The 26565-nt window shown below is 52.3% G+C and overlaps 11 protein-coding genes across 11 annotated transcripts; 5 read left to right on the forward strand and 6 right to left on the reverse strand.

Annotated features, from left to right (window-relative positions):
- Positions 1 to 75: 75 nt before the first annotated feature.
- MRS44_002013 (uncharacterized protein) lies at positions 76 to 713 on the reverse strand (the record flags this gene model as incomplete). Its single annotated transcript, XM_065623921.1, has 2 exons — positions 76 to 358; positions 418 to 713. 2 exons carry the CDS (start codon positions 711 to 713, stop codon positions 76 to 78), a joined length of 579 nt encoding a protein of 192 aa, XP_065480330.1.
- Positions 714 to 1358: 645 nt separating this feature from the next.
- On the forward strand, positions 1359 to 5151 carry MRS44_002014 (uncharacterized protein; the record flags this gene model as incomplete). Its single annotated transcript, XM_046278067.2, has 7 exons — positions 1359 to 2516; positions 2579 to 2768; positions 2830 to 3168; positions 3221 to 3355; positions 3418 to 3804; positions 4303 to 4660; positions 4821 to 5151. 7 exons carry the CDS (start codon positions 1359 to 1361, stop codon positions 5149 to 5151), a joined length of 2898 nt encoding a protein of 965 aa, XP_046123368.2.
- Positions 5152 to 5690: 539 nt separating this feature from the next.
- MRS44_002015 (uncharacterized protein) lies at positions 5691 to 6677 on the reverse strand (the record flags this gene model as incomplete). Its single annotated transcript, XM_065623922.1, has 2 exons — positions 5691 to 6297; positions 6409 to 6677. The coding sequence occupies 2 exons, from the start codon at positions 6675 to 6677 to the stop codon at positions 5691 to 5693; spliced, it is 876 nt and encodes a 291-aa protein (XP_065480331.1).
- Positions 6678 to 9179: 2502 nt separating this feature from the next.
- Positions 9180 to 10627, reverse strand: MRS44_002016 (uncharacterized protein; the record flags this gene model as incomplete). Its single annotated transcript, XM_065623923.1, has 4 exons — positions 9180 to 9251; positions 9309 to 10007; positions 10058 to 10316; positions 10365 to 10627. The coding sequence occupies 4 exons, from the start codon at positions 10625 to 10627 to the stop codon at positions 9180 to 9182; spliced, it is 1293 nt and encodes a 430-aa protein (XP_065480332.1).
- Positions 10628 to 10983: 356 nt separating this feature from the next.
- Positions 10984 to 12379, reverse strand: MRS44_002017 (uncharacterized protein; the record flags this gene model as incomplete). The annotated part of the gene is made up of 2 exons (XM_046283270.1): positions 10984 to 12253; positions 12309 to 12379. 2 exons carry the CDS (start codon positions 12377 to 12379, stop codon positions 10984 to 10986), a joined length of 1341 nt encoding a protein of 446 aa, XP_046123371.1.
- Positions 12380 to 13172: 793 nt separating this feature from the next.
- On the forward strand, positions 13173 to 14753 carry MRS44_002018 (uncharacterized protein; the record flags this gene model as incomplete). The annotated part of the gene is made up of 5 exons (XM_065623924.1): positions 13173 to 13421; positions 13489 to 13666; positions 13725 to 14166; positions 14223 to 14354; positions 14408 to 14753. 5 exons carry the CDS (start codon positions 13173 to 13175, stop codon positions 14751 to 14753), a joined length of 1347 nt encoding a protein of 448 aa, XP_065480333.1.
- A 136-nt stretch (positions 14754 to 14889) lies between these two features.
- Positions 14890 to 16653, reverse strand: MRS44_002019 (uncharacterized protein; the record flags this gene model as incomplete). Its single annotated transcript, XM_065623925.1, has 3 exons — positions 14890 to 14925; positions 15128 to 16372; positions 16444 to 16653. The coding sequence occupies 3 exons, from the start codon at positions 16651 to 16653 to the stop codon at positions 14890 to 14892; spliced, it is 1491 nt and encodes a 496-aa protein (XP_065480334.1).
- A 997-nt stretch (positions 16654 to 17650) lies between these two features.
- MRS44_002020 (uncharacterized protein) lies at positions 17651 to 19974 on the forward strand (the record flags this gene model as incomplete). The annotated part of the gene is made up of 7 exons (XM_046278068.2): positions 17651 to 17660; positions 17711 to 17954; positions 18008 to 18117; positions 18183 to 19119; positions 19171 to 19289; positions 19347 to 19702; positions 19756 to 19974. The coding sequence occupies 7 exons, from the start codon at positions 17651 to 17653 to the stop codon at positions 19972 to 19974; spliced, it is 1995 nt and encodes a 664-aa protein (XP_046123374.2).
- A 708-nt stretch (positions 19975 to 20682) lies between these two features.
- Positions 20683 to 22023, forward strand: MRS44_002021 (uncharacterized protein; the record flags this gene model as incomplete). Its single annotated transcript, XM_046278069.2, has 1 exon — positions 20683 to 22023. One exon carries the CDS (start codon positions 20683 to 20685, stop codon positions 22021 to 22023), a length of 1341 nt encoding a protein of 446 aa, XP_046123375.2.
- Positions 22024 to 22594: 571 nt separating this feature from the next.
- On the forward strand, positions 22595 to 23704 carry MRS44_002022 (uncharacterized protein; the record flags this gene model as incomplete). Its single annotated transcript, XM_065623926.1, has 2 exons — positions 22595 to 23327; positions 23379 to 23704. The coding sequence occupies 2 exons, from the start codon at positions 22595 to 22597 to the stop codon at positions 23702 to 23704; spliced, it is 1059 nt and encodes a 352-aa protein (XP_065480335.1).
- A 484-nt stretch (positions 23705 to 24188) lies between these two features.
- On the reverse strand, positions 24189 to 26358 carry MRS44_002023 (uncharacterized protein; the record flags this gene model as incomplete). The annotated part of the gene is made up of 4 exons (XM_046279230.2): positions 24189 to 24471; positions 24527 to 25819; positions 25880 to 26002; positions 26084 to 26358. 4 exons carry the CDS (start codon positions 26356 to 26358, stop codon positions 24189 to 24191), a joined length of 1974 nt encoding a protein of 657 aa, XP_046123377.2.
- Between the last annotated feature and the right edge of the window lie 207 nt (positions 26359 to 26565).

The raw sequence follows: 26565 nt of genomic DNA on the forward strand, positions 1-26565 counted from the left end.
ATTGTAAAAATACATGCTCTTCTTGCCGTCTCAGGTTCCTACCCAACGGCCCCCTCTACAGGCGAGTTGAAAACATCATACCACACAGAGCAACTCTGCTTCCAGCACTATTTTGCCTTCCTTGTATTTCTCGCTTGGCTCGAATGCCTTGTCATATCTCCAACCGACAGTCTCCTTACACCGACGACATTTAACGTCGCTCATAATGTGTCGTCCTGTTGTCATTGAGCGTTCTTGGGGGGTACCTATCTCAATGTTGACAGCCTTTTGGAATAGGTAGGCCTTGCCATGTTGGCCGCGAAAGTTCTGCCAGAGGTTAGAAGGAAGCGGTGCTTGTGAAGGGCAAAGAGAGTGCGCACTCGACTGATGATATCAGGATGAAGACATAGCCGAATTTTGCAGTTTTTGCACCCGTACATCTTGACCTCTGGTTCCATCTTTGTTTGAACCTCAGCTCCCGCCGTCGCAATATTCCATTCAGAGTTCTTAGGCCCTCCGATCTCTATCCGTGAGATGAGGCAGCAGAGTCTCTTCCTCCGTCTCTCATCTTCTATAGACAGGTCTTCTGATATGCTACGCTTGACTTCGAGCTGAGGTTTGCTATCGTTCGCACCATTATCCCCTGCAGAGCCCTGACGCCTTCCGCCAACTGCAGAGAGATTGACGGGCGCCGAGTCGTCGACAAGTAAGGCGAATGATCGCTTGAGACCCATGCTACCAGTCGGGGTCTTATAAAGAAAGCAGAGTATACTCAAAGAAATAATATGGCCCTATATCAGACGAGGGAGCCCAGAACAGGTAGGAAGGCGGTGTGACTGGTGGCTTCTGCATTGAAACGTGAGAAGTGCACAGCCGAATTGTGACGATTGAAAGAGGGGGCAGTATCCGGCAAGCTGAATAGCGGTCGGGCGGCAATCAGGCATTCGTGCATAATCTGTACGGATGCCTGATCTCAGCTCCATTTTTGGATAACGATGGATTCAGCGAGCGCTATGTACCCAAGTCCTTTTCAATGCAGTGCTGCAATCAAGAGAGCGAGACTATAATTAGTGTCCCCGAGGCACTCAGCCTTTTTAACGCGGCTCTTTCCTTACATTACTCTTTCAGACTGTTTTGCCCCATTCGAAACAGGTACGTAGAGGATCCGAATACAAGTTCCGCCACATCAATCTTTCAACGCTGGTACTTGGCTCCGCTACCAAGCCCTTGGAGGGACCAGGAGGTTGTTTGCGCCCAGTCACCTTCATTTTCGCCTAGAAACTGCCCAGCCCCTTCAAGCCAGCTTCCCCTCCCGTGCTCTTGAGTTAGCTGTTGCCGGTCGCCCGGTTGGTCACTCACTCACAATGAGCCAACTCAAAATGTCATCACAGGCGCCGCCGCAGCCGCCTAGCCTGCTTGTCAGGCAGCATCACCGCCAGAAGCGATATCGAGAGCAGTCTCCAACCGAGGATCCACCAGAGGTCGATGTCGCGGGCGTGTTACGCAGGATCGAGAAGCGCCGCCGCTACGACGGGCATGAGGATAAGCCAACATCGACCGTTGTGCATCAGGTCCGATGTACGCGCAGTGTTCCCGGACACAGACGGCATTGGCCCAGTACTCTATTCTTAGACGAGCCGCGTCTGTTCAAGGGCGATAATAGGGCAAGCGCTCTGCGCGGCCAGCATCCCATCCCATGCAGTTTGGAAGACTACCTCGAGACATACCCCAATACCAGTTTCTTGGTCATGCGGACTTACGATTGCACCGAGTACCACCATACCATCCGTGATGGCTTTACACGGCTGCCCTTGCCAGAGGCTGATTGGGAAGCTGCGACCGAGCTACGGCCGTACTTTTATCTGCTGCAGCGCCATGGCGAGCCGGCTACGGCGCGCGAGGAGTCTCTTCAGATCTCTCCCGCGTTGCGAGAAGCAATGTACAAGCTCGAGAGCCTCGAGCCACTCCTATTCGCACAGTGGGAGGCGAGTCTGGTACCGCCATATCTGCAGGTCTACCACACCCGGGCGCGGATGCGAACCTTGGCGAGCGAAGTTCTGGATGAAGAGGACGCGGTGCATGTGCTACTACTCTTGGACTACATCGAGGAGGCGTTTGGACCGCAGTATCGCGAGGCAGATGAGCTATTTGAAGAGGGACTAGTGACCCGGAAGCATCTGGACAAGCTTTTCGGTCCAAACGAGGTCGTTGTCACCATAGAAGATGGCGAGCCCATGGCTTACGCGTCGGTTATTTGTCCGTCCCCTACGCGCGAAGACAGGCCGGTCAGACTGAGATGCTACAACTGGACATTCGATGGTGGCTTTCACAGAGAAGAGAAAGACCTCCACATCCCGTGGCCCGCGAAGGATCATGGACCCATCGCCATCAGCGACCTCGAGATACACCCACTACGATTTGATCTTAGTGGCCAGCTCGAGCAGACCCTTCGCGATCGTGGTACCATGTTTTGGTCTTGTCGGAAGAGGAACTTCCTGGGGTACGCGGCTAACATATCGTCTTTTGAGATCCAAGTGGTGAGACAACCCGGTGTAAGCAGGCAATTAGCCTTTCCCCCATCATGCTGACCTCAGAGTAGTCCAATCCTCGGTACATGGTTGACATGGCCACGTACCGCGAGCTGCACAGCAAAGAAGAAGTCCAGACCGCCGTTGCGCAAGATGACTTGGGCGAAGGGGTGATGAGTTCCAGCGAGCCCCCAGACGATCCTTTTGTCCTGCTCCTACCGCCGAGAATCCGGGGCTTCGGACTACACGACAAGAAATGGAGTAAGCAATCAATAGTTTTGTCCTTCTCAGCTCATTTACGGTGTCTAATGCGAGGGGAAAGGGACACTGCTTGTCAAATACCTCCGTCCCATCAATTGGAACAAGAAAGCCTTCGAGCTGCTTGTCCTTGATTCGCAAAAGAAGGAGCTCATCGAAGCCATGGTTCGTATCCACATATCGTCGAGCATGTCCACCGATGTCATTGAGGGAAAGGGTAACGGCCTCATCATCCTCCTACACGGGGGGCCGGGAACAGGGAAAACGCTGACGGCCGAGAGCGTGGCGGAACTAGCGGAAAGGCCGCTGTATCGGGTCACATGCGGCGATATTGGCACGGACCCCGAAAGTGTAGAGAAATACTTGGAGAGTGTCTTGTATATTGGTCGCATTTGGAAGGCCGGTTAGTCGTTGTTTGAAACCCTTTGTTTGTTCGTCACGCTGACCCTAATTAGTTCTTCTACTGGATGAGAGCGACGTGTTCCTCGAGGAACGGGAGAAGACTGATCTCCAGCGAAATGCGCTGGTATCTGTGTTCTTGCGTGCGCTCGAGTACTATGAAGGCATTCTTATCTTGACGTCCAACAGAGGTAAGGCAATACGGCTCCTAAATGCTACTTTGCCGGCACTGACAGCCATCTCATCCCTTCAGTGGGTATCTTCGACGAAGCATTCAAGTCCCGCGTCCAGCTTGCGCTGCACTACCCGCCACTGAATTACAAGGGCCGGTGGGAGATTTGGAACAACATAGTCAACCTGCTCAAGCGACAGCAGGAGGGCACCGCCGACAAGCCACTTACTGAAGGTGAGCGCATCAACTCTGACGAACTGCGTGACAAGATCGACATGCTGGCGACGGAGAGCCTCAACGGGCGCCAGATACGCAACGCCATCACCACGGCGCGCCAACTCGCGCGGTTCCGCAACAGGCCGCTCGGCTACTCGCATGTTGAGCAGACGATTCGCATCGCGAATGAGTTTGAGGCTTACGTCGAGAAGACGCACGGGCATAATGCAAGCGACTTTGCGCGGGCGGCAGGTGTGCGTCTAGAGTGAAAATGATCTTTGTCTGTCCGTGGCGATAGTTGGGAGGTCCATGTCAAATCCCGTGGTTGCTGCGCACGAGCTGTTGAAGATGTTTTGATTGTGGTGGACTGCGTCAGTGATCCTTTCAGAGATGGCAACAACCAGTGATAAGAGAAGAACCACTCACAAACCTGTTCTGATATACACTGCATTTTTAGCTCATTGCTTATTTAAACGCAACTACCCCCCTCGTACTTACTCTTCCAAGTGCAGAAAAGAGCAGGCACGTGGAACCAGTCCGGTCTCCAGGCCCCCCTCAAGTAGCATGTCCACCTCTACATCTCAGCTTCATGTAGCGCATTTGCCTCAACGAGTCTTATGCCCTAGCCTTTCTTCACAGTTGATATGGTAGACTTCATCTATTCCCCCTCAAGCAAGGCGAGATACGTCCCGTTCAACTTGAATGGAGCCAAGGCAACTCCGTCCTCGGCTCCATGAATTTGTTTCACAGCCCTGTCCTACACCTGGGGCACCGACGAACCGTCGCATGACCTCCTCCTCAATGATAAGCCTATCAAAATTCGCAGCAACCTCCACGCCTTCCTTTCCCACGCGCTACCCGGCAGCAGCTCGAGGCTATCCCGCACGGTAGGCCCCATCTGGATCGATGCCCTCTGCATCAATCAGGGCGACGAAGCCGAAAAGGCCTCGCAAATCGCCCAAATGGATCTACGCCGCCGCAAGCCGCATCGTCATATGGCTAGGCACCGCAGACGAAACCAGCAACACGGCCATGGAATTCTACGTCCGGACTACCTCGCTCTGGGCCAACAAACAGCTGCCCGATCAGACCATTCCCATAACGGATGGTGAGTGTGCGGCGGTCGAGGGCCTCACCCGCCGGAGCTACTGGTCCAGAAGCTGGGTGTACCAAGAAGCTTCCACGCCGGGCGTCTACCGCGAATTCTAGTGTGGAAGCAAGGCTGTCTCTTTTGATGTTTTCTGCATCGCCAACGCCCTGGCGCATAGGCACATGATTGCTCTGGGTAGCCTCCTCCAGCCAAGTCCCTGGAACACGCGCGTCTCGCTTCTCAACGAGCTCTCCGATCGCAGGCGAGGGTCGGACCGCTCTAGCTTCCTCTGGTTGCTAGTGCAGACGCAAGGCCTTGAGGCACATGATCCACGGGATAAGATCTTCGCGCTACTTCACATCTGCGCCGATATGCATGGCAAACCGATCTCGTTGAACTATGACGTTGCGCCTGAGGAGTTGTACCGATCTGACGCGGTATTGATCCTCAACACAACACGAGAGCTGGATATGTTGCTGTTTTGCTCCATCGGACAGTCAAGAAATTGAGGGGCTGGGTGCCCAATTTCTACCGGTTCACGTGTTCCATACTTGGTTCCACTTATCGCGAGTTCTTTAGTGCTGGGGGAGAAACTACGCCGCGGTTTTCTGTTGATTCGGATGGCGTGAAACTCTCTGTTGTTGGGATACGGGTTGATGTTGTCAAGGCTGTTCACGGGGCCATGAGAAATCCCGCGCGATAGGGGAATTACGCTAATAGATCCGAGTTCTGGCAGCCCATTATTTCACGGTGGACGGTGTTCTTGTATATGAATATCTTTGTGGTAGAGACAGAAAAGCGCCATGTCCGGCTCTGGTAGTCAATCGGCTCAATAATACAAAAGAGGGTGTAAATTGGAAAACAGATTCTGTAGAAGAAAACCATTGACGAGATGAATATTTAAATTTTGCTTGTTTGTATATAACGTGAATATTTAACTTCTTATATCCGAGAGTGTCTTAGGGTAGCAAGCACCTTTGTAAGATCAAGTGATCCCTAAACATATCTGCTATCAAAGACCTATCACTTATATGCGCTAAGAAACAGACTAATCCTTCCAGGCCTTAATAGCGTCTCTAATTGTGATAAAACCCATATCCGGAAATATCTTATTCAGACTTCGTTCAAACTCGTAGTCCAAATGGCCTTCAAGCAGACGCAAACTCGTCGTCGCCCAGCTCTTGGTCAATTGTTCTCTCGTCCTCTCACCTTGCCTATCAGCATATGCACGCAATCTCGGTGTGAGAGTAATATGTCCTTCCCGCAAGCGGTCGGCAGGGTCGTAGTGGACTTGAAACTTCTCGCCCTTGATATCCTCGGCCGTTTGGACAATCTGGTTCATCGTGAGACGGTTTCCAATAACGCAATATCTCGGCTCCCATCGAACCAGACTAAGTAAACGTGCTACCGCCCTTCCAATATCCCGCGAATGCGTGACAACTATGGTCGCGCTTCCATCACCGGGCAAGGCGGCGAAGTTGTTCGCAAAGTCCACCCACATGACAAACAGCTCCCTAAGATAAGTTGGGAGCCGTGGGGCAGACCAATAGTCAAGGAGGAAGCCGTTCGATATGCGAGCATATTCAAGGCCGCTGGCTTCAAGCGCCTTGGCTGCCTCGACTTTGTAAAGATACGGTGGGATATGGCGGATTCTCCTACTCAAGTGTTAGAGACACATCTAAATTCATAGAGACACTGGGAAGTACTCAGGGTCCGGCGAGTAGTCTATGCCACCATATTCGCTGGGGATAAAACGCCTGACACACCTAGAGCGGCGGGCCGCGTCGATCAAGTTGAGCTGGGCTCTTCCGCTAGACTGGTTATCGATGGAAAGAGCCGAGATGACCACCTCAATGCGCAGTTGTTCCAGTTCATGGACCAGCTTATCCACGTCCGTGTAATCAACAGTGTGTGTCTGTAAAGTAGGGTGGGTAGTGCGACTGAAAATTATGAAGTCATTTCGCCCCTGCTCGAGAAGGCCGTCAACGATAGATCGACCGATGCTGCTGGTGCCACCAGCCAGTGCGATGGTCATTTTCATAGAGAAGGTAATATCTAGCGATACTATTTCTCTTAGTCCATTGCTGGAGTGTTAATTTTTATATATTGTCTATAAACTACTAGCTATTGTAATATTAGTATGAATAACGTTGAATTAATATAAATAACCCAATATGCATTGATCTAATCCGCGCCGATCAAACGATGCTGATAAATCAATATGTCTTAGCATTTTGATTAGAGCATATAGGGCCTGATCAGCAAGAGGGCTGTGCTGTGCCAGGAGTGGAGGCTAAGATAATTCTAACTTGCATAATAAAGCCAATGCATCTTCGCGGTGTTATTTCTATTGAGTTGCTCCGAGGCCCCCGCCCGCTGGCCGTGTGCAGCCTTTTGACGAAGCATCTTCGCGGCCCACGGTAAGGTGTTGCCCAAGTGAGGCTCTCACCGCCTTCCCTTCGCCCCGAGGGCAAAGGCGGTGTATAGTCGCACGATATGATTATTATTTGTCATCATAAGTGTCTCACAGACACATACGTTAACATACCTATGCCGATTTCAAATCAGTGGTCCGTTTCGGGCTCGGGTTAGCATGTATGTCGCACTTCATGATGGCCTTCATCATGGGTTTATCAGCCCGGGCTTGTAACGTTATGAGTCGCAGTATGCTGCTGGACCTTGCCCGATACCGCCTGAAAACAGATACTTTTGTACATTAAAGTGGGCATACGAGTACGAGAAGAAAATCTCTCCAGTCCATTTTTCTCTCGACTTCGCCACGTGTATGAGACAGGGCCACAGTTCCTCCGGAGAATCCGGCAAAGGAAGCTGCCGAAAGACTCTTTATCGTCTCCATCGCCAGTCAGGACCATAAGCACATTCCAAAGATATTAACCCATTCTGCACCTGGGTGGCAGGTTCAGAGGCGTAATGACATAAGCGAATGCGTGAACAACTGAATCCCTGGAGCCTGAGGGAACGGCGAGCAAGACTCGTTCGTATGTCTGCTCAAGAGTATTAGGGAGGGTCTTTAGTGGCTTTCTGATGCTATTCATAGTCTTGAGAAGTCTTAATACATCCAGCTAATAAGTAGCCCATTAAAATCTACATAATAAGTATAGAATGAAATCAAAAATAAGTAAAAATAATATATATTTTATTTACGATTCCAACACCAACCATCCCACAATAAGGCTTAGCTAGCCCAATTTGACCCGGGTTACAGACTCTAGCCAAACAATCGTAGCGGCTGAATCAGACCATCCGGTCTAATCCTCTTGAACACCTTTGTTGGAGGATTCTTTGATGTAACGAGGCACGGCCCTTGTTCCCGTTTCCACTCTTGTTAGGCTTTTTGCTTCTTCTTCCTGCAATATCGCCACCACTGCCACCAGTTCACTCCCATATCTTCTTTCTCTTCCCAGATTAACGAAATACCTGAGTCGACGCTTTCTGAGTTCCCCTGAAGATGCCTACCACTGCCTTGGCGAGATCCTCGGAAGTATAGACCCGCAGGTTAGGTGCAAAGTCGAAAGCAGGCTGAAGAATCATCTTCGACGCTTATCAGCTCCAGTCAACAAGTGCAATAGGCAGAAGACCGACAAAGGGTAGAAGAAAGATGCAGAGAGGAGGGCTAACAGCAAAGACCTCAAGGGAGACACTCACCTACTCACTGCCAAGAAGTCTTCAAAATTATAAGGGTATGTCTCGAAACAGTGAACATGGTGTCGGCTGGAAGGACGATTGCAATCTCGACACCGGGGATTTAAGCCTAGCAGCCTCTTCTGGCTATCTAACATTAGACTACGACATGGATTAGCACACCTCGAAGAGGTACAAAGACTAGCAAGTGAGAAAGACCTTTCAACCGGGCATGATACCAATAGTGGCGCAGATCTAAGATTTGATCGAGTCTAAACTAGAGAGTCTCCGGGAGAAATTCTCATCCGAGGAGAACGATGTTCGCGCCAGAAAGCTGGTCACCAAAATGCGATACGTCAGCTTCACGTACAGGCACGGGGTGCAACTCATCAACTCATTTTAGGTCCTGGAAGACGAGATTGATGAGTGTCCCTATTGTATGAAGAGCCACGACCACGCACGAGGTACAGAGTATGGGCCATGCTGAATCTATGCTGTATTAAGGAATTTTCTGGGGAGCTGGAAACAAGGCACCAGAGTTTCGTGATTACAGAAGCGCTGGAAATGGCAAAGTGGTCAAGGATGGACTGCCACAGATGCAGTAGAACAGAGCGAATATCTTCCAAGAACCCAACGACATTCAACTAGGCATATCTAGCTCTGCCTAATCGACGAACTAGTTATATTCTACGTTTTCAATGACGTACTCGTCATACACATGATCAAAGAATACATGAAGAGACACACAGCAACATCAAAATCCAATGCTGTAAAACACCGTAAGAACTAGTTATATGGCAGCCGTCTGTCGCTTTTTCCCCTGACATAATCCTTGCTTTCCCAAACATGACGCCACTCCTCCCCACGTCAAACCGCATGTTTCACGAGCACCGTGTTATAGGCGAGCTGCTGTCGTGCCTGAGGACCGGTCGATCGCCACAATGGCTGCTTGTAGAGCCTCGTTGGCCTGTCATCTCATTAGCTCCGGCTCATCAACATAGAAAATCTCCATAGAAGCTCTTACCTCGTGATAGTACATCCAGTTATGCTTGGGGGCCCACAGGCTACTGATGCGGGACTCAATCTCGGCGTCCGGCTCTAGCGTGGCCTTGATGTCGCCAAGCTCGCGCTCTGAGTGGGCGAAGCCATCCAGAACGGCATACAGCTCGGCGTAGTGGCGAGATCTCACGCGGTCAAATAATGCGAGCGCCGGGCCTAGGCCCCGGCCGGACCCATGGGCCCATTCGATGGCACCCGCGAGGACCACAGCGTCCTCCAGCGCGAATCCTGCGCCGGCACCAAAGGCCCCTGAGAGAGGGTGCGAGGCGTCCCCGATCAGCGCGACGTTGTTCTGAGAGACAACCGTCTCCAGTTTGGGCCCGGCAAAGAAGTCAAACTGCTGCACGAACGTGACGTGGCCGAGCAGCTGCTGCACAGGCTGCACGAACTCGGTGAAGCTGTCAACGAAATGGCGCACGCTGGCCTCCTTACCCCACGACGAGCGACCCTCGAAGTCGGCCTCGCTAATCTTCGTGGTGATCTCAAAGTCGTTACCGCCTAGCGGACAGGTGTACACCCACTTACCGTCGGTGCCATGCCAGAAGGTCACGGCATTGGGGACTCCGTTAATCGCCAGGGCATCAGACTTGCGAATCACGGTGCGGTACGATGTCGCCCCGGTGTATGCTATGCCATGGGATGGGAACGCAAATTGACGCACGACCTGGGAAACCCGTCAGCCATCTATTGCCTCGGTGCCGTTGCTTGACGTACCGAGCGAATGCCATCGGCGCCGACCAGGAGATGGACCTGGTCCCTTGAGCCGTCGGCGAACGTCAGCTCGATCTTCCCGGACGGGAGACGCTCAATGGTTGTGAGCTTTTTCCCGATATGGATTATGCCAGCAGGGACCTCTTTCAGGAGAGCCTGCTGCAGGACCGATCGCTGGGCGCGGCAAGGCTCCTGGTGCGGCGCAATATCGGCGGGCGAGAAAGCCTGGTCCACGAGCTGCCCCGTTCGGCCGTTCCTTTGGCTATTAGTTGGATAGATTCCTGCCAGGGACGAAGAGATAAGAAAGTACCTGTGCTGGACGACATGACCATCACGGGGCCGGAACACGTCGTTGGCGGTGATGTGTCTTGACGCGCCGAGCCTCTCCAGCATCCGCCATGTGTTGCGCTGGATGGACAACCCGTTGCCGATCTCGCTGATCGCGGGCTTCTTTTCGTAAAGAACCACGTCTACAAAGGGGTGCTTGCTCAGTGCGATGGCAGCGCCGAGGCCTGCTGGGCCGCCGCCAACGATGGCCACTCGCAGAGGCTTGGCTATAGAAGAGTCGGCCATGGTGTTTTTAGGGGTCAGGGACTACTGGATGCCGATATCTGTGTCTTGATTGAGCCCGCCGTTTTATTCTGCAATAAATGGCTACCGGAGAAGACGGCGATTTCATACGAGTACTCATCCGATCACGGCAGAGCAGTGCCATGTCCTTATCGCCTGTCACCCACCGTGATGATGCCATCGCCAACCCTTGCGACAACTGTCATCACGCAAGCAGACACGCTGCACCTGCAGGGTCTAACAGCCGTGTAAAGGATCGCCAAGGCCCCGGGAATAAGCGGGACATGTTCGCTTTATCGTGTTGACGACTTTTCGGTGAATTATGACACAACCGCTAATTGACTTCTCTCTCCCCCTCTCTACTGGTGCCCGTTGGGCTCGAATGCTAGCTCCATGATAACTTTTTGCGCCTCCAGCTCGACGTCGTGCTCGCTTAACCACAGGTTGAGCGGATTTCTTTCCAGGTACCTGCGGGCCCATTCCTCCCCGTCGGCTTCGCCCACGTACCGGGCGTTCCTGGCGTCCAGCCCCATCTGTTGCTCGACACGGGCGAGGAACGGCCGCCGGATCTTCTCGTAGAGGTCGAGAGCCTTGTGGACATTGTACTGGTATGAGCCCCCGGGGGCTAGTCGCGACGCCTCGAGCGCGCGTGCGAGGGCCCAGCCGTCGCCAAAGCCCATTGCTGCGCCTGCGCCGTACGCGCCGGCGGTCGGATGCGCTGCGTCCCCTGCGAAGGCCACACAGCTCTCCCTGCTGAGATGCTCCAGCCAAGGGCCCGAGTCGAGCGGGTATGCCTGGATGTCCTCGAGCACGGCCAGAACCTCGACGACGATAGGGTCCCATGCCGCGTAGCTCTGCCGAAGCTCGTCCAAGCCCTCCCTCCCGATGGAGCGTTCCCACATCAAGCCAGCCGCGCGCTTCGGTTCCTCAGCCTGGATGATAACCACACCATACATGCCCAATCCCAACTCGGAGAGGAACACCATCTGGCCCCTGTTATTGGTCCACAGCGATGAGTCGTCGTGCAGGCGGGTCCTGATCGCGGCAAGCCTTGACGTGGGGAAGATGGCGCGATACGCCACCGCACCTTTGTAACCGACTTGGTGGTCCGGGAAGAATTGTCTTCGTATCCCCGAGTAAATTCCATCCGCAGCCACCACGAGGTCGAAAGTCTCCGTGGGCTGGCTTCGTTCACGTGTTGCCTGGTCCTCCTCGAATGTAAGGGCAGCCCTGGCTGACTCGACACGCACGCCAGTCACTTTGCGGTCGTAGTGGATGATGCCATCAGGGACATGCTTCAGGATCAACTTGAGAAGAGGCTCCCGATGCGTCCTGGCTTGGATGTGCTCATCCCTCAGGTCCTCCGAGGAGTACCGCCTGATGATGGCCTCGCCCGTCTTCCAGTGCCTCGTCACGTAGACGCCTCGGTCTGGGGGCCGGTACGCGATGGCGCTGACCTCAGATGCAGGGATCAGCTTCGTCAATACCTTGAGGCCAGTCACCGACAGACTAATCCAAGCACCGGCTGCGTGGGGCTTTGACGCTTTTTCAAAGGTGAACACCTTGACGCCTGGCAGCCTCGAGAGCGCGGCCGTGGTGAATGAGCCGACCAGGCCTGCGCCGATCACCCTGGTCTTGTCAGCTTCCACACCCAAGGCCGGTGTCTGGGGTGCAGGAGACGTACGCGATACGGAGCGAAATCTCCTGCGTCGGACCGCTCTCGAGACCAGGGGAGTTGGACGCAGCTGTGGGCATCTTGGCTGTTGTTCTTGCCTGTCTTGTTTGGTGTATTTTTGATCGAAACGTGCTGGACAGTCCATCACAAGGTACGCAGCTTTTGTACTGGCTCGTCTGACCTCTATTCGTGTGTCTTGCAACGAGCTCTGCATTGCTGGATATCGTTGTCGAGTGGAGACCATGATAGATCAATCTTCCCCACAAGTCGAGTCATTACAAGGGATACCATGGGTTATCTATGAGTCGCAGATTGCGTGACAGACTAACATTCCCACCCTCCCGGTTCTCGCCTAGATGGCGATTAAGCTGAATGAGGGGACTGTCGTCTGTTGGCCCTCGACCCTGGACCCCTTTGGATAGCAAGACGGGTCTAACCCCAGAATATCCGGGGGGGGGGGGGGCAGTACCGCGTATAATATCGCCATAGAGGCTTAAATCGCGAGCTAAGTTGAAGAAGCCCCCGAGTACTCAAGGCGCGGCATGGTATCGTAATACCACCGGCGCCGTATTGCTTGTATACAAGTCCTGGATAAGGTTGGGCACAGTACGGACCTCTTACATAAAATGCCCGTTGCACATTACAGCCGCAACCATAGTATCCATATGGGGCATGGTCAGGTCAACCACGGAGGTCAAAGACAACATTGTATCATCTCGACTCCTCATTGTTGAGCCAAGTATATAAGAATGTCGGCAGAATCTCTCAGTCTGGGATCGACGCTCAAGTGTGTCTTGTCAATCCCCCTCTCCTCTAGTGCCCAGCTCGAGTTCACTGTCCATCACCTTGCCTTGAATAGTTCGCCCGCTCGCCATGTCTCTCGACGTTGAGACACACCCGGTCACTTGGTACCGCTCGAGCATCTTCGCCGCCTTCATCGTCGCAGCCACGGCCTTTACGCTGCCTGGCGTCTTTGGCGCTCTCAATGGCATGGGTGCGGGAGGTGGTGCAAAGCCGGAAATCTCCAACGCAGCCAACGCCATCGTCTTCGGTGTCCTCGCCGTCGGCTCTATTTTCGTCGGTGCCATCTGCAACACCATTACACCAAAGTGGACTTTAGTCGTGAGTCCCCCCAGATAGCCGCCTAGATTGATACGAACACAATGACCTGACGTGTTATTCTGGCAAGGCCGGTACGCTTGGATATGTTCCATATGCGGCTGGATTCTATGTTGTCGACAGATACGAGAAGGACTGGCTACTCCTCTTCGGCTCTGTCACCTGCGGACTGTCAGCTTGCTTCCTCTGGGTTGCGAGTGGCGCCATCCTGCTCGGATACCCCGAAGAGAACCGCAAGGGCATTGCCAGTAAGTGATCCCTGTTTGTTGCATCCTGTGCCAGCACCATGCTCATCACAGCATCTAGTCTCCATCAAGTTTGCCCTCCAGAACCTCGGTGCCTCCATCGGTGGCATCATCTCCTTCGCCCTCAATATCCGCCGCGCGTACCGCGGCTCCATCAGTAACGCTACGTACGTCGTTCTCATCGTCATCATGTGTCTTGGGCTCCCCTTCGCCCTCTTTCTGCCCAAGGCATCGCGTGTTGAGCGCACCGATGGGCGAAAGGTCATCATACGAAAGTCGCCCTCTTTCCTGAAGGAGTTCCATCTCCTCGCCAAGCTCATCAGGATCCCCACCGTGCTGGCCATTGTACCACTCATGCTATACGCGCAGTGGTTCCTCAGCTACCAGTGGCAGTTCAACTTTGCCTACTTTACCGTGAGGCACCGCGCCCTCAACTCGATGCTATTCTACATCACGGGCCTGATTGCTGCTCTCCTATTTGGATGGCTTCTTGACTGGGAGCGGTTCACTCGGAAAACCAGGGCGAGAATCGGTTTCATCATCCTGCTTGTCACCACAGGTTCGTCGTGGATCCTCGGACAGGCGGTTCAGGTGCACTTCTCCAAGACGACGCCCACTCTCGACTGGGCCGAGGGTGGCAGCGCCGGGCTGGGAACTTTCACCTTCCTTTGTGGGGGGCTGTTGATCCTCTGTACGTCTAGACAGGCCCCTCTTCAAGACAATTGCATGCTAATCACAGCGTAGGGTCATGACTTACATGTACTGGCTGGCGGGAAGTCTCACGAACAACGTGAATGAAGCAACCTTTCTCACGGCCCTCATAAACTCAGTTGGCTGTGTTGGCTCGACTATGGGCTTCGTTATCTCTACTATGAAGTTCAGCTACAACGGGTCATGCGCCATTAACTTGGCACTCTTCGTACTATCCATGCCGTCGCTGAGCTGGGTGGCCTTCACCAAAGTCTCAGATACGTCGCATGGAGGTAGTCTTACCGGCCTGGCTGACGCAGACGCAGCTGCTTATACGAGTGAGGTTAATATTGTTGACGCTAAAACCGCTGGGATTGTTAGTGAGAAAACACTGTGTTAGCATTGGGATATGATGCTATGATGTGTTGACAATGTGTTCTTTATTATAGTTGAAGCCCGGCCCTTGATGGGTTAACTGAGCCAGAAGATCATTAGTGAGAGAAGTATTTCTATAAGATAAATAAGGGCATCTCTTGTCAGAAGGGAGGGCTATGCTTGTGGATGACTTTAACCTATGTGCATTTTTCCTTGTTGTAAAATCGTTAGGTCTTATATATATATAGATATATTCTTATCCCTAAAGTAGTACTTGTGCGATATGCTCCTAGGATAGTATACTTCTAGGCAGTGGTCTATGTACCTTATCGCGGGTATAGGGATATTAGGTACTTCTACTACATTACCGTACAAGCGGCTGCCGATACTGCTACCCACATTAGCATGCATCCCCTTGAGGTTTCGAAAGCACAGGTTGGAGCTCTTACCGATACCGATAACACCTGACGCTACCCCCGCGGCAACTCCATTCATTGTCCCGTTCCAGAGATTGCCTGTCTGGCCGTGTAACTTCTCGTACGCGCCCTGGCTCTTGAGAAGCCCCCTTTTCAATTCTTCGATCTCTTTCATGTCGCTGATTAGTCCACCCCTGTCTTCGCCTTCTCTGGTCTTGCTTCGTACTGGCCGGTGTGAGTTGAATAGTTGTTGACCTCGTGCCCCTGTGTGGTCTTTGTGTTGCCGTTCTGGTTGCTTCTGCTTTTCCTGTCTTTGCCCTTGTCGGCGGGTCTCTTGAGGCCCTTGAGCTTCGTCCTTCCATGTCTCCTCTCTCTGCTCGAGTAGAAACTTCTCTATGTCCTTTATCTTCTTCTCCTTCTCAGAAATCTGGGCGCGGAGACTCCTATCCGCATTTTCAACCCGCTGTCTCACAGCCCTCTCCTCCTGCTTGTGCAAGTCTCGCATCGACTTCTTGAGCGCTCGCCTGCTGTGGTCCACCACCTTGAATCTCTTGTCAATGTCCGATCTCTGCTCCTGTAGCTGGGAAGCATATGCCGCGTTGACCCCAGCCAGCCGGCTCTTGATGCTCGCCTCGAGTTCTATCAGTTCTTTTTTGCACGCTGTCCGTGCCTTTTCGAGATCCTCGGCGACCGCGTTGCCCGCGGCTGTCTCGCCCAGCAATTTTTTCTCGTCGACCATCTCCCTTTGCAGCCGGAGAACTTCAGGCGCACGTCTCTCCAGCCGGGCCACGAGATGGCTGGTAACGTCCTGGGCAGAGGCTAGCCTCTTAGACGGGTTCCTGCACTCTGTTTGACCATGGCGAAACATAGTTGCGCCCTCAGCGACCAAGTCACCAAAATACCTATCGTTGGTCATCATGTCATTTTCCCGATCCTCAAGACTCTTCGCTTCCCCATATGAAGTCTCCTCGGGCCACATGGTGGTTGCGATGGCGAGGTTCTCGTAGGATGAGAATCCACACACGGCCTTGATCATCTTAATGTTTCGCAACGCTGACCCTGCCATTCGGTTATCAGAAATAGGATGTAAAAAAACGAGGCCGTGTATCCGGACACCATTTATATACGAGGCACTGAGGTAAGTGGCCAAGATACGAAGGGTGTCGATATCGGGGCGATTGGTGTCATTGAAACCGGGGGTATCGACCAGGTAGACCCGTCGTCCATTCTGCGTGAATTGGAAGACATCTATGGAGCTGGTGCCTGGGCGACTGTTAGAAGACTTCAGTCGCTATCAACTCCAAGGATAATCTTGCATGAGTTTAATCCGTGGCCGATGGTGGCATCTTTGCCTGTGCATCGGGAGATGAAGGTGCTTTTGCCGGAGCCTGTTCTCCCCAGAACAAGGATGAAGACATCCCTCGGTTCAGGCTTGGTGAGACCTAGGAAAACCGAGAAACGTTGGAATTTGTCGGCCAGTGTTCCTGCGTCTACTTCTGTATCATCCATGGCTGACTGGAAGCTCTCTTGGCTCAGGCAACACGGTGAAGGCGAACGTCGATGGAAAATGAGATCGGGCCCCCGTGACGTCTCTATACGTAGCGAGAGTTTCTGTGAGGGCAAGGGTCCGTCTGTGATGCGACGTAATGAATGGATCAGAGAAATGGGAAAGGCGGGCTCAATTGGAAGAACGACGGGGAAAACACGACACTACGCCAAACACTACATGAAAACGAACGTGTAAGTTTTGAAGATGACGAAACCTCGGATATTAGGAAAGAAAGCCAAGAACTGTTCCAGGGAGTCCTTTTCTTCCTAATGAGAGGGGTTGATCGCCAGCGATCCGCCTAGTCATAAGCACAGCCTTCAAGGCGTTCATTCAGGCGAACAGCGCGGGGTTTTTCAAGCCCAGGAGCAGGGAACTCTGTGGAGAAGTTTGTGGTGTCTTCCAGTTCATTGGGTAGATATCAACTGGAGGGTGGTCAGATGGATGCACCTGCAGGTAGTACAGTAGAAGCCCGACCATGAAAGCCTCCAGTGCTTGAAGCCCAACGAGAAACCATTGCATCTGAGGGATCGTACCAAGAGATATTGGCACATTCTTTCAAGGAGTGCCGTTATTGCTCAAGTCTCCCTCGAATGGAATGGTCTGGTCAGCATCATTGATGGCCTTACGATGTACATGTACCCTTGATAACAGGTCCAATGTTCGCTGCATCCTTGTCTCCCCGCCTGGGTTGACCAATCAACTTGCAGAAATTTGACCTAATTGAGCACCGTTTGGCTGCAGATGCTCGGATGCGTGGCATGATAGCATATGCCGACTCATTATGCCTTGCGGCTTGCGGCTGACCTTGTGACGTGTCGAATGGAAATTGCACTTTCAAATGAGTCAAATTCGACACCAGTCCCGGAGCCGAGCCTTTAATTCACAATCAAGGAACTATCAGATCGAGGCATTCTCTCAGTAATTGCTCAATCAAGTCAACTCGTAGTCGACGCCAAGATGATACCCAGTGAGCTGCATCGTTCCAATACTAGGAGATTCTCGCTGAACCATGGCCAGGTGTTACCTACTCTTCCTTCAACGTACCAGAATATAAAAGATTGCCGCCTCCAGAGTCTGCGGGCCCTTTGAGGACATCTGCCACATCTACCACCTATAAGCCACCAAGGGTCGAAATAGAAGAGTCGGATGACGATTCAGGAGGATCCGAATCTGATGCCAGTTTTTCGGATTCCGACTTGGAGGAGCCTTCAAGTTCACCGCTACCAAAGTCAAAAGGCTTTCGCAATGGCCGGACTCCCAGGTGAGCGACACTGAATTCCTCTGCACCGAGGGTTTTTGTAACTTTGGAGACAGACCGAGCGATGTCTTCATCGCTGTAATGGGCGTCACGGGGTCGGGCAAGAGCTCCTTCATCTCGATGTGCTCTGGGAAACGGGTCAAGATTGGCCATCGCCTCGAAGCTTGTGAGTCACTGGAAGCCATGAACTAGGGGAAGAGAAGCAGCAGGCGAGGATCTGACAATAACCAGGCACAACAACCGTTGATGTCTATCCATGCAACTTCTTTGAAGACCGCACCGTTTATCTCATCGATACTCCCGGGTTTGACGACACGGACAAGAGTGATAATGAGGTCCTCAGAGAAATAGCTGCATGGCTTGCGGACTCATACCAAAATAAAATCTTGCTTCATGGCATCATATACCTCCATCGCATTACCGATGTCCGGATGCAGGGTTCAGCCAAGAGGAATCTAGTCCTGTTCAGAGAGCTGTGCGGAGAAGACGCCCTCCAGAAGGTGATCCTTGCCACCACCATGTGGGACAAGGTCTCGGAGAAGAGAGGCTGGCGAAGAGAGGCCGAGTTGATGAACACGCAGGAGTTCTGGGGCTGGATGGTTGATAAAGGAAGCGCGGTTCACCGGCATTACAATACGCGAGAGTCGGCAAAGAAAATCATCGACCAGCTGGCCAACCACGACAAGAAGTTCGTCACAGATCTACAGAGACAGCTCGTCGACGAGGGCCGCACGCTAGATCAGACATCGGCCGGCAAGGAGCTGCAGAGCGAGCTGCTGAAGGAGAGGGAGCGATGGGCCGAGCAGCTCCGGCTGGTGCAGGAGGAAATGGAGGCGGCCATGGAGAAGAACGACAAGGAGGTGGAGAAGATCATGCGCGAGGAGCGCGACAGGTACACGCGCATGATCCAGCAGGCGGAGAACAAGACGGCCGCCCTCCGTGTAACTATGGAGAGCCTCATTGCCCGGCGCGACGAGAGGGTCGCCCGCATGGAAAAGACGCTGCGGGAGCAGCAGGAGAAACATGCTGCGCACGGAAATCTGCCCAAGAGAGCAGCCGGTGGCCGAGCCGTGCATGGAAAAGCCAAGGAACTGAAAGAGTTCTCACCAGTTTCAGTCTCGTGGTTTGGAAGCGAGTTTAGCTTGACAAGCGGCAGAAGTTCCAACAGGTAAGTCATATTGATGACAGAGCGAAGCAAGTACTGACAGGTCTGGGCAAGCAATGTTCCTGTTCCCGATCGACGCGCGCCTCCAGGAACCAAGGCAAGCGCCACGATAGTCGGGGAACGATTAGACGACAAAACCTCGTGGGTTGCGCGCTACTCAGACGAGTCCTGGGGTAAGCTCGAAACAAGCAACCTATGGTAACTTAAAGGTAGCTGAACTGGCATGACAGGACGAAGCAAATTTTTTGAGCGGTGCTATCCTCACTTGGACGGCAAGTTCAGGGGCAACGGGGACGAACACCTCACAGTTTGTGCCCTCGGTGCCGATGAGCAATATTATGCTCGATGGACAGACGGCTCTTGGAGCTGCTACGCGTACGACACGACCGTCACCGTGCTCAAGGAGGTGGTCAAGAAGTCCAAGAAGAAGGCCGACTGTGACATCAAGGCCGTCGCACTGGGGTACGGGACCAGTTACCTCATCTCGTACGGGTCCAGCAGGAAGCTGAGGTACAGGTGTGACCTGAAGAACTACTACCCACAGCTCCAGCAGTTTCTAGAAGCCGAGAAGCCGCTGAACATACTTGTAAGCTTCCCCAGACGGTGGTGCCGTGGGCACAGCATCTTACGTTCCATCAGGCCGTTGCGCTCAACCCGCGCAGTAAAACCGACTACATCCTCGTATTTTCGAAACGTGATGGGGGGGCGGCGATCTCGTGGACTTGCTCAAACAAGGCCGTCGATAAGGAGATATGGGCGTGGGCCAACAAAACAGCAGAGCTCAGGGGGGAGCCGCCAGCTGAGGCAGGGGAGGGGAATAAAGGATGGATGGGTCACGGATTTCTATTTCATGCTTAAGGATGCTGCTTTCTTTAGGAGGAATGTATATAAAGAAATTGATCATCCCCAGCTAGTCAGTTGCTAGTGGTCTCTCTCAACTTACCGCTCAAAGCGGCACGACTGGAATTCGGTCTCTTCTCTCCAAGAACAGGCGCTAGTATACGGTCGTCTAGCTCAGTTATCCCATCAAGGGTCGGGCTTCAACTGTATCAAAAAAACACAATGGCGCGAGTATACAAATACTCCGCTCACTAGCTCAGAAGTAAACCAAATGTATTAGGAATACAAAGTTCAGCAATCGAAAAGGAGATTGGGATCCGGGAAAAAGTACATTGAGCCACTCCTACTTTAGGCGGCTCTTGGTAGCTCCCTTGCCGACAAAAAGCTCTTGACAGAGCCAAATCATCGGTTCAAACGTCGCTCTGAAGCAGATTTCATCGAGTTGGTACGGAGTGTGTGTGATCAACCCCAAGTGGGTAATCAGCGTGTCACTCGCTTAATCCTTGTTCTCGGCAGCAGATGCTCGTTCTCTGACCAGCCAGAGCTCGCGAAACAGGGCAATAATCATGTAATTTTAAATTGGTCCTTCGCTTAGAGGAAGAGCCAGTACCCTCTGCAACACAATTAATACAGCTCATAAATTGACCATGTCTCACCTTTGCATTGCCTCTTCCTCTTCACGTCACCATTCATCCCCTCGTTGCTGCTAGCAACATTCTGCCATCTATGTTCGGCTACATCCGCTACTCTTGGCGATGGCTCAAGAGGAAGCTCATGCTATGCATGCTCCTTGTACTCATATGCTCGGCCTGTACCATCGTTCTTGGACTCGTCGAAGGTGTCTTCCTTGGTCAGTGGTTCCTACAACGCTCTCATGATACTGCCAAGTTTCTCGTACAAGATACCGTATCAGCCAAGGCGTACAGCTGGCTCTCAGTCCCCGGCCGGACTAGTTTCCTCGACGCCATTATTCGACCATATTACATACAGCAACTGCGGAACCCGACCGATTGGGTTGAAAAGTTAGGGCTCAAGAGGCCTACCAATTGGGAGACCAATCGGTTGGAGCAATTGGCCAGTCTCAGTGATCTTTACCACAGACGACGTCGTCATTCATTCACACCAACATGGCACCACTGGATCTACGCTTCAGCTCAGTCCAAGCCTATGGAGGGAGATATTGACGAGTGGGACAAGGCCTTCAACGAGCTTCTTCAGTATCGAGACAAGTACGAGTTTTTCGGACGGGCCAACTTCCACTATATTACTTGCCCTAGGAACTTTCTTTGCAGTGCGTGGCGGATCACTGGCCCGGCGCTGCTTCATTTTACTACGGAGTTACCACCACAAGCGGAGCTGGCAGACAAGTCCGAGGTAAAGACAACAAAGGTGGGGATTATGCCGAACCATGATCCTGTTGTTGTTCGCTTGTTTGAGCTACCCTTGCGAGATCCGGTCCTCCCTGGCGTGTTTCCCAGTCGTTTCGAGCAGATGCGATCCGTCACCGGCAACTTGTCTTTCTGGACCTCTCAGGAGCCATATTCTGAGGCTCTACAGTTCTTTCGACAGACCAAGAAGTTGTACAGCAGCATGGCCAATTTGCATCCTCGAACATACGGCACACTTGTCAAGATTGAGAAGCATTATCTCGAACTGCTCGGCCTCAGCGAGTCACAGGCACTCGGGCGCATTCAGTTGATTTCGACTGGCGTCTCGGCACTCTCGACGATAGTCGCAGTGCGAGCATGGAAGCTAGTTCATACAATTTGGGGGGCGCTTCTCGGAGACAAGGCCAAAAATGGGTCTAAAGTGGTGGCCGATGGCCCCCAGCTTGTGACAGAGCCTGCCAGCGTGGATCCTGTGGCTGGGATGTTGCAGGAATTCCTTGACGAGCTCACAGAGGAACAAGAGAAGAGTCTCATGGAGGACCCAACAGGCTCGCACATTTTGAGGAAGATCCGGACTGCCCTTGACGAAAAAAACATTAATAGCAAGGACGAGGTGCTGGGCGGGATAATGAATGCACTGGGGAAGGACCCTGACGGAAAGACCAAGCATTCTAAGTAATGGGTGCCTCGTCTGCCATTGTCTTGCTGACAATTGCCGAGGAGTCCTCACCTCTTGGACTGGGTTCCAACGAGAGTAGCATGTGCAGTTATAGGTAAGGAGATATGAGTGTGAGTGATACACATTGTTGAATTTGTTGAATACCTACAGTGCAATGCGACACCTGGAGCTTACCATACAGGCAACGTATAGGTAGTTGACATTCCCTTTGCGCTCGCACGTCAAAGGCGAAGCGACCAAGCATAGGGTTTGGCGCGGCCCAGCGCGTGCTCACCCCGCTCTCCTTAATCAGGCTCACCTTCAAGCTAAGCCAACTTGAGCACTTCTCGTCTGACAGACAGGCTGAAAGTAATAATATTCAAGAGACCGCCTTTTGCGACAAGAAAGCCACAAAAAGGGGCGGTTATAAGAACCAATTATCACCGACCAAAGCCCCTATAGTGGGACCTACCCCGCCAATCACATTGGATCCAATGGGAGGATTACCCGCGCCGTGCTCATCAGCTCTTCTGTCTCCTCACGTCCTCTTGATATTATTTCCTCCTCATCCTCACGCCCGCAGTCATTCAATATGAGCGAATCACCAACTGCCATTCCACAAGGTTCATGGGTCCTTGTTACTGGGGCCAATGGCTACTCCGGCAGCCATGTGGTTATGGAGCTCCTCAGACATGGCTTCAACGTGCGCGGTACAGTTCGGAACCTTGAGTATAGCCAATGGCTCCTCGACCACCCCTCTGTAAAGCCGTTCGTTGATCAAGGACGGGTAGAGCTGGTTCTCGCCGACACATCAAAGCCCGGCGATTTCGACGAAGCCGTGAAGGGTGTTGCGGCTGTGATCCATCTTGCAATCATCAGTGATATTTTGCCGGATCCCGATGCGACCATTCCCGCCACTGTTGAGGCTGCCTTGACGGTATGCCGTGCTGCTGCCAAGGCCCCTTCTGTCAAGCGGTTCGTTTTTTCATCGACATTTTGGGCGGCAGTCATGCCGGTACCTGGCGATTCGTCGACAATCACCAACTTGGAGACGTGGAATGAAGATATGGTAAAGGCAGCGAGGGCACCACCTCCGTATGAGTGGAGTCGTATGCTTCCCGTGTTTTTAGCTGCTAAAGTTGAAGCTGAGAAGGCAGTGTGGAAGTATGTGGAGGAGAATGAGCTGCCATGGGTAGTCAACTCAGTCAGTCCTTGCTGGATCATGGGTGATCCGTTGCATGAAAGGCATCTTTTGCCTTTGCCAATGCAGCTCCTACAGCAGTTGTATCTTGGGAAAACAGATGCAATGCTAGACACCTCAGCTGGTGAGTTGGTCCGATACCTCGCTGTTGAAGTTACTAAACTGACCACGACAGTATCTACAGTATACTACACACACGTCTCTGACGTGGCTACCATTTACGTCGCGGCAGCCATCGACCCAGATGTCAAAGGTTCACGCATTCAGACTCTGGCTGGATCCTTAAACTGGAACGATTGCTTGGCCATCATGCGCACTGCATATCCTACTGTCGAGTTCCCGGATGACTTTGTACCCGGTAGCCCTACTTTGACCTATAAGATTGAACAAGATATTGCGCTTGGGCTGCTTCAGAAATGGGCCGGGCGGGATTGGATTAGTCCGGAAAGAAGCATCACTGAGATCATTGACTTTTGTAAACAACAAGGAAGTTTGGATTGATGAGGGACGAGGGCGAAGGGCCGTATACTGGAATGGCCCCCAGAGTTACGTGTAAGGTACCAGTATATCTGTTTTGTTTCTTATCAAGGCACCACTATTGCCTTTTATTGTGGGCTTTTATGACATTTTCTCTCAATAACACTCAATGCCCTTTGCCGAGGTAGTTGTCTTTTCTTCATCTTTGCGGTAATTCCATGGGGAACTTCTACAAGATATCCAGGATTTGTCACACATGCAAGTCTTGATAACTCATTGTGATCTATAGAAGAACACACCACGAGCGTCGGTGGTTATTGGACAGAAACCACGTGTATGACAAGGAAATAAGATGTGAAAGCATGATCGAGATTATCTCCATCATGCACCGCACGCAAGCCATAGTCGGTAGCTGGGTCACATACAAGCTTGTGCATTAACATATACGCACCCGGCGGCTATTAACGAGAAACCATAGAAACACGCCCTGGCCGGCAAGTACCACAAATCACAATCCTACTTCGTCCTCCTCCCAGAATGATCTAGGCGCCGAAGTTTCACGAAACCTGTTAACTGCCAATGCAGCTCTGCTGCTCAGATCGGAGCATGCTGAAAACATCATTCTGAGCGATCCATCACCAAACTCGCCGAGCCTCTGCTCTACTGTCTTGAGGGTGTTCTCTATCCTCTCAGCATCCTCCTCGATCTGGTCATGGAGGTCGTGCTTGGATATGGCCAAATTGTTTGCCGCTAGGATGATGATTGCGGCTTGGCAAGTGCAAATTGCGCTCCTTTCTCACATTAGTCCGTGGTCATGGACTGTAGCATTTGAAGTGCCGGACTTACCATCGTAACGCAGAATCATGAACCTCAATGAGATCCAATAATGCCAGCAATGACCTTGCGGCTTCCACCAGGGTTGGCCAATATGGTGGTAGTAACGAAGGGCCTGCCTCCGAGTCATCTACATCATCTCGTTCAAGACCATCACTGAAGTCTGTCAAGCGTTGCACCCACATCATGTTGGGGGCATGAACCCGGTGAGCTGAGAAGAGACACTGATAATAGGCAATGTGAAGTGAGATGCAATGCCTTCGTGGGACAAGTTCCAGCAGAGCAGCTTTTCCAAATGTGAAGTGGTCAGGGATCTTGCTGTACCACTCTTCAAGCATTCGATGCAGACGATCAGTGGCCCCCCGCCTTCGGCCTGCAAAGAACCTCGAGGCTTGAACAGAGTGAACAAGTTCGTATACCTTGCCTTGCGTGTGAGCCAGTTGGATGCGAAGCTGAAGAAAGTTGACGCGAAGTCCCTCGTTACCTGCGAATAGATATCCAGCCGTATCGTTGGAGTTTGTGCATCCGTCGACATCAACATCAATGTCATGATCCTGCAACAGGTATGGCTCAGTAGTGTGTGCCGAGATATCCCGATCGATTATGTAGGCAATCCAGAATAGGCGATCCCGCTCTGCTGAATTTCTAGAATCCATATCGTTCTTTCGATGAAGCCTGAGTCGATGGACTAGCTTCACAGCGGTAGCAGTCAAGACGCAGGTAGGGTGAGGGTGAGCAGTGCCCTGGAAAAGCAAGACCAAACCCAAGAGAACCTGCAATCCTTTCAGATCTTGATCACGATACACGAGACTTTCGATGGTGGACTGGGCGTTACTGAGGCAGGTGGAAGCCATACTATCCCTATTGCCTCTGGAAATGGTGTCTTCAGATGCGGCATATCGCAGAGACAAAGCGATGACCACATTTATTGCGGACCACGATGCTTGGTCTCGTTGATTTGGGCGCTGGTACCAATCTTGGAGCAGTTCCATGAAGCTTTCTTGGCTAAACAAGGGCAACGCCTGGTTGAAACCTTTGAAGTAGTCCGAGATGAGTGGCTCGATTTCATGCCGAGGAGGAAGAGGGAAATCTTCAACCTCGTGCGAGTCAAAGACTTGTAAAGCGTTGTTATGGTCGGGGCTGACGGCAGCGATGATTGACGGCGAGGGAGAGTATTCATTCAATGAATCTGCCATACGCTGCCCACCGGTACCTGACTCTGGGGCTGAAGCAGTCCGCCATAGATGGGCTTCGATCGCTCGTAGACGGTCTTCGATGTTCATGAAACGGTCATCATTCGCAGCACTTTAAACATCAGCCATGTCGATTCAACCATTGAAGAGCTTTAATGAATTGGGATCTTACCTATCCTGGCTCCTAGATTTGGGCTCGGTCTTCCCCACAGGCAGACCTGGTGTCCATACACAGGCAACATTGTGCATAGAGCACCCAGAGCATTTAGGTTTCTTTGCATCGCATCGCATCTTTCTGCGACAGCAAAAGTCGCAGGCCTGACGTTGCTGTTAGAGCGCAATGAAGCTACCAGCCGCGGTGGGCGGGGAAGTTCACCTTTCTGCGCCCAAGGCCCCTCCGTTGTCTGGAGTTCTCCATGACAGCAGCGGGGATCCTGGCGTTCCGCTTAGGAAGACTCTGACCGCGCTGTTGAGGGTGCTGATTAATGAAAGAATTGTCCGTAGGAATTGGCCAAAGCCTGCGGAGTAGGCATTGGGATTCATGCCTTCTTTAATAAGCGGCACGTAGTTTTGTTGCTGACGGAGTTCATCGGAGTCCGCGGACTTTGGACTGAGTAATGGAACAGCGGTGGGTAAGCCTTGGATCTTCATCCTTGCACGACGCTGGTCCACACGTACGGATTAAATCTCCGGGTCAAGTCTTTTTAACATGGAAGATTTTGATCATCTCACGGTTGAATAGTACTATTGACGGATGAGTTTCGTCCGATCGGAATCCGGTCGACGAGATGACAGCGTTGGATACATTCCGAGCAAGTCATGCCGGTATAAATACGATAGCATTGCGGCCGTTCCAGA

This window comes from Fusarium solani (genome assembly GCF_023522795.1).
Source record: "Fusarium solani strain SB1 chromosome Unknown bctg00000000, whole genome shotgun sequence".
Taxonomy (NCBI): Eukaryota; Fungi; Ascomycota; class Sordariomycetes; order Hypocreales; family Nectriaceae; genus Fusarium; species Fusarium solani.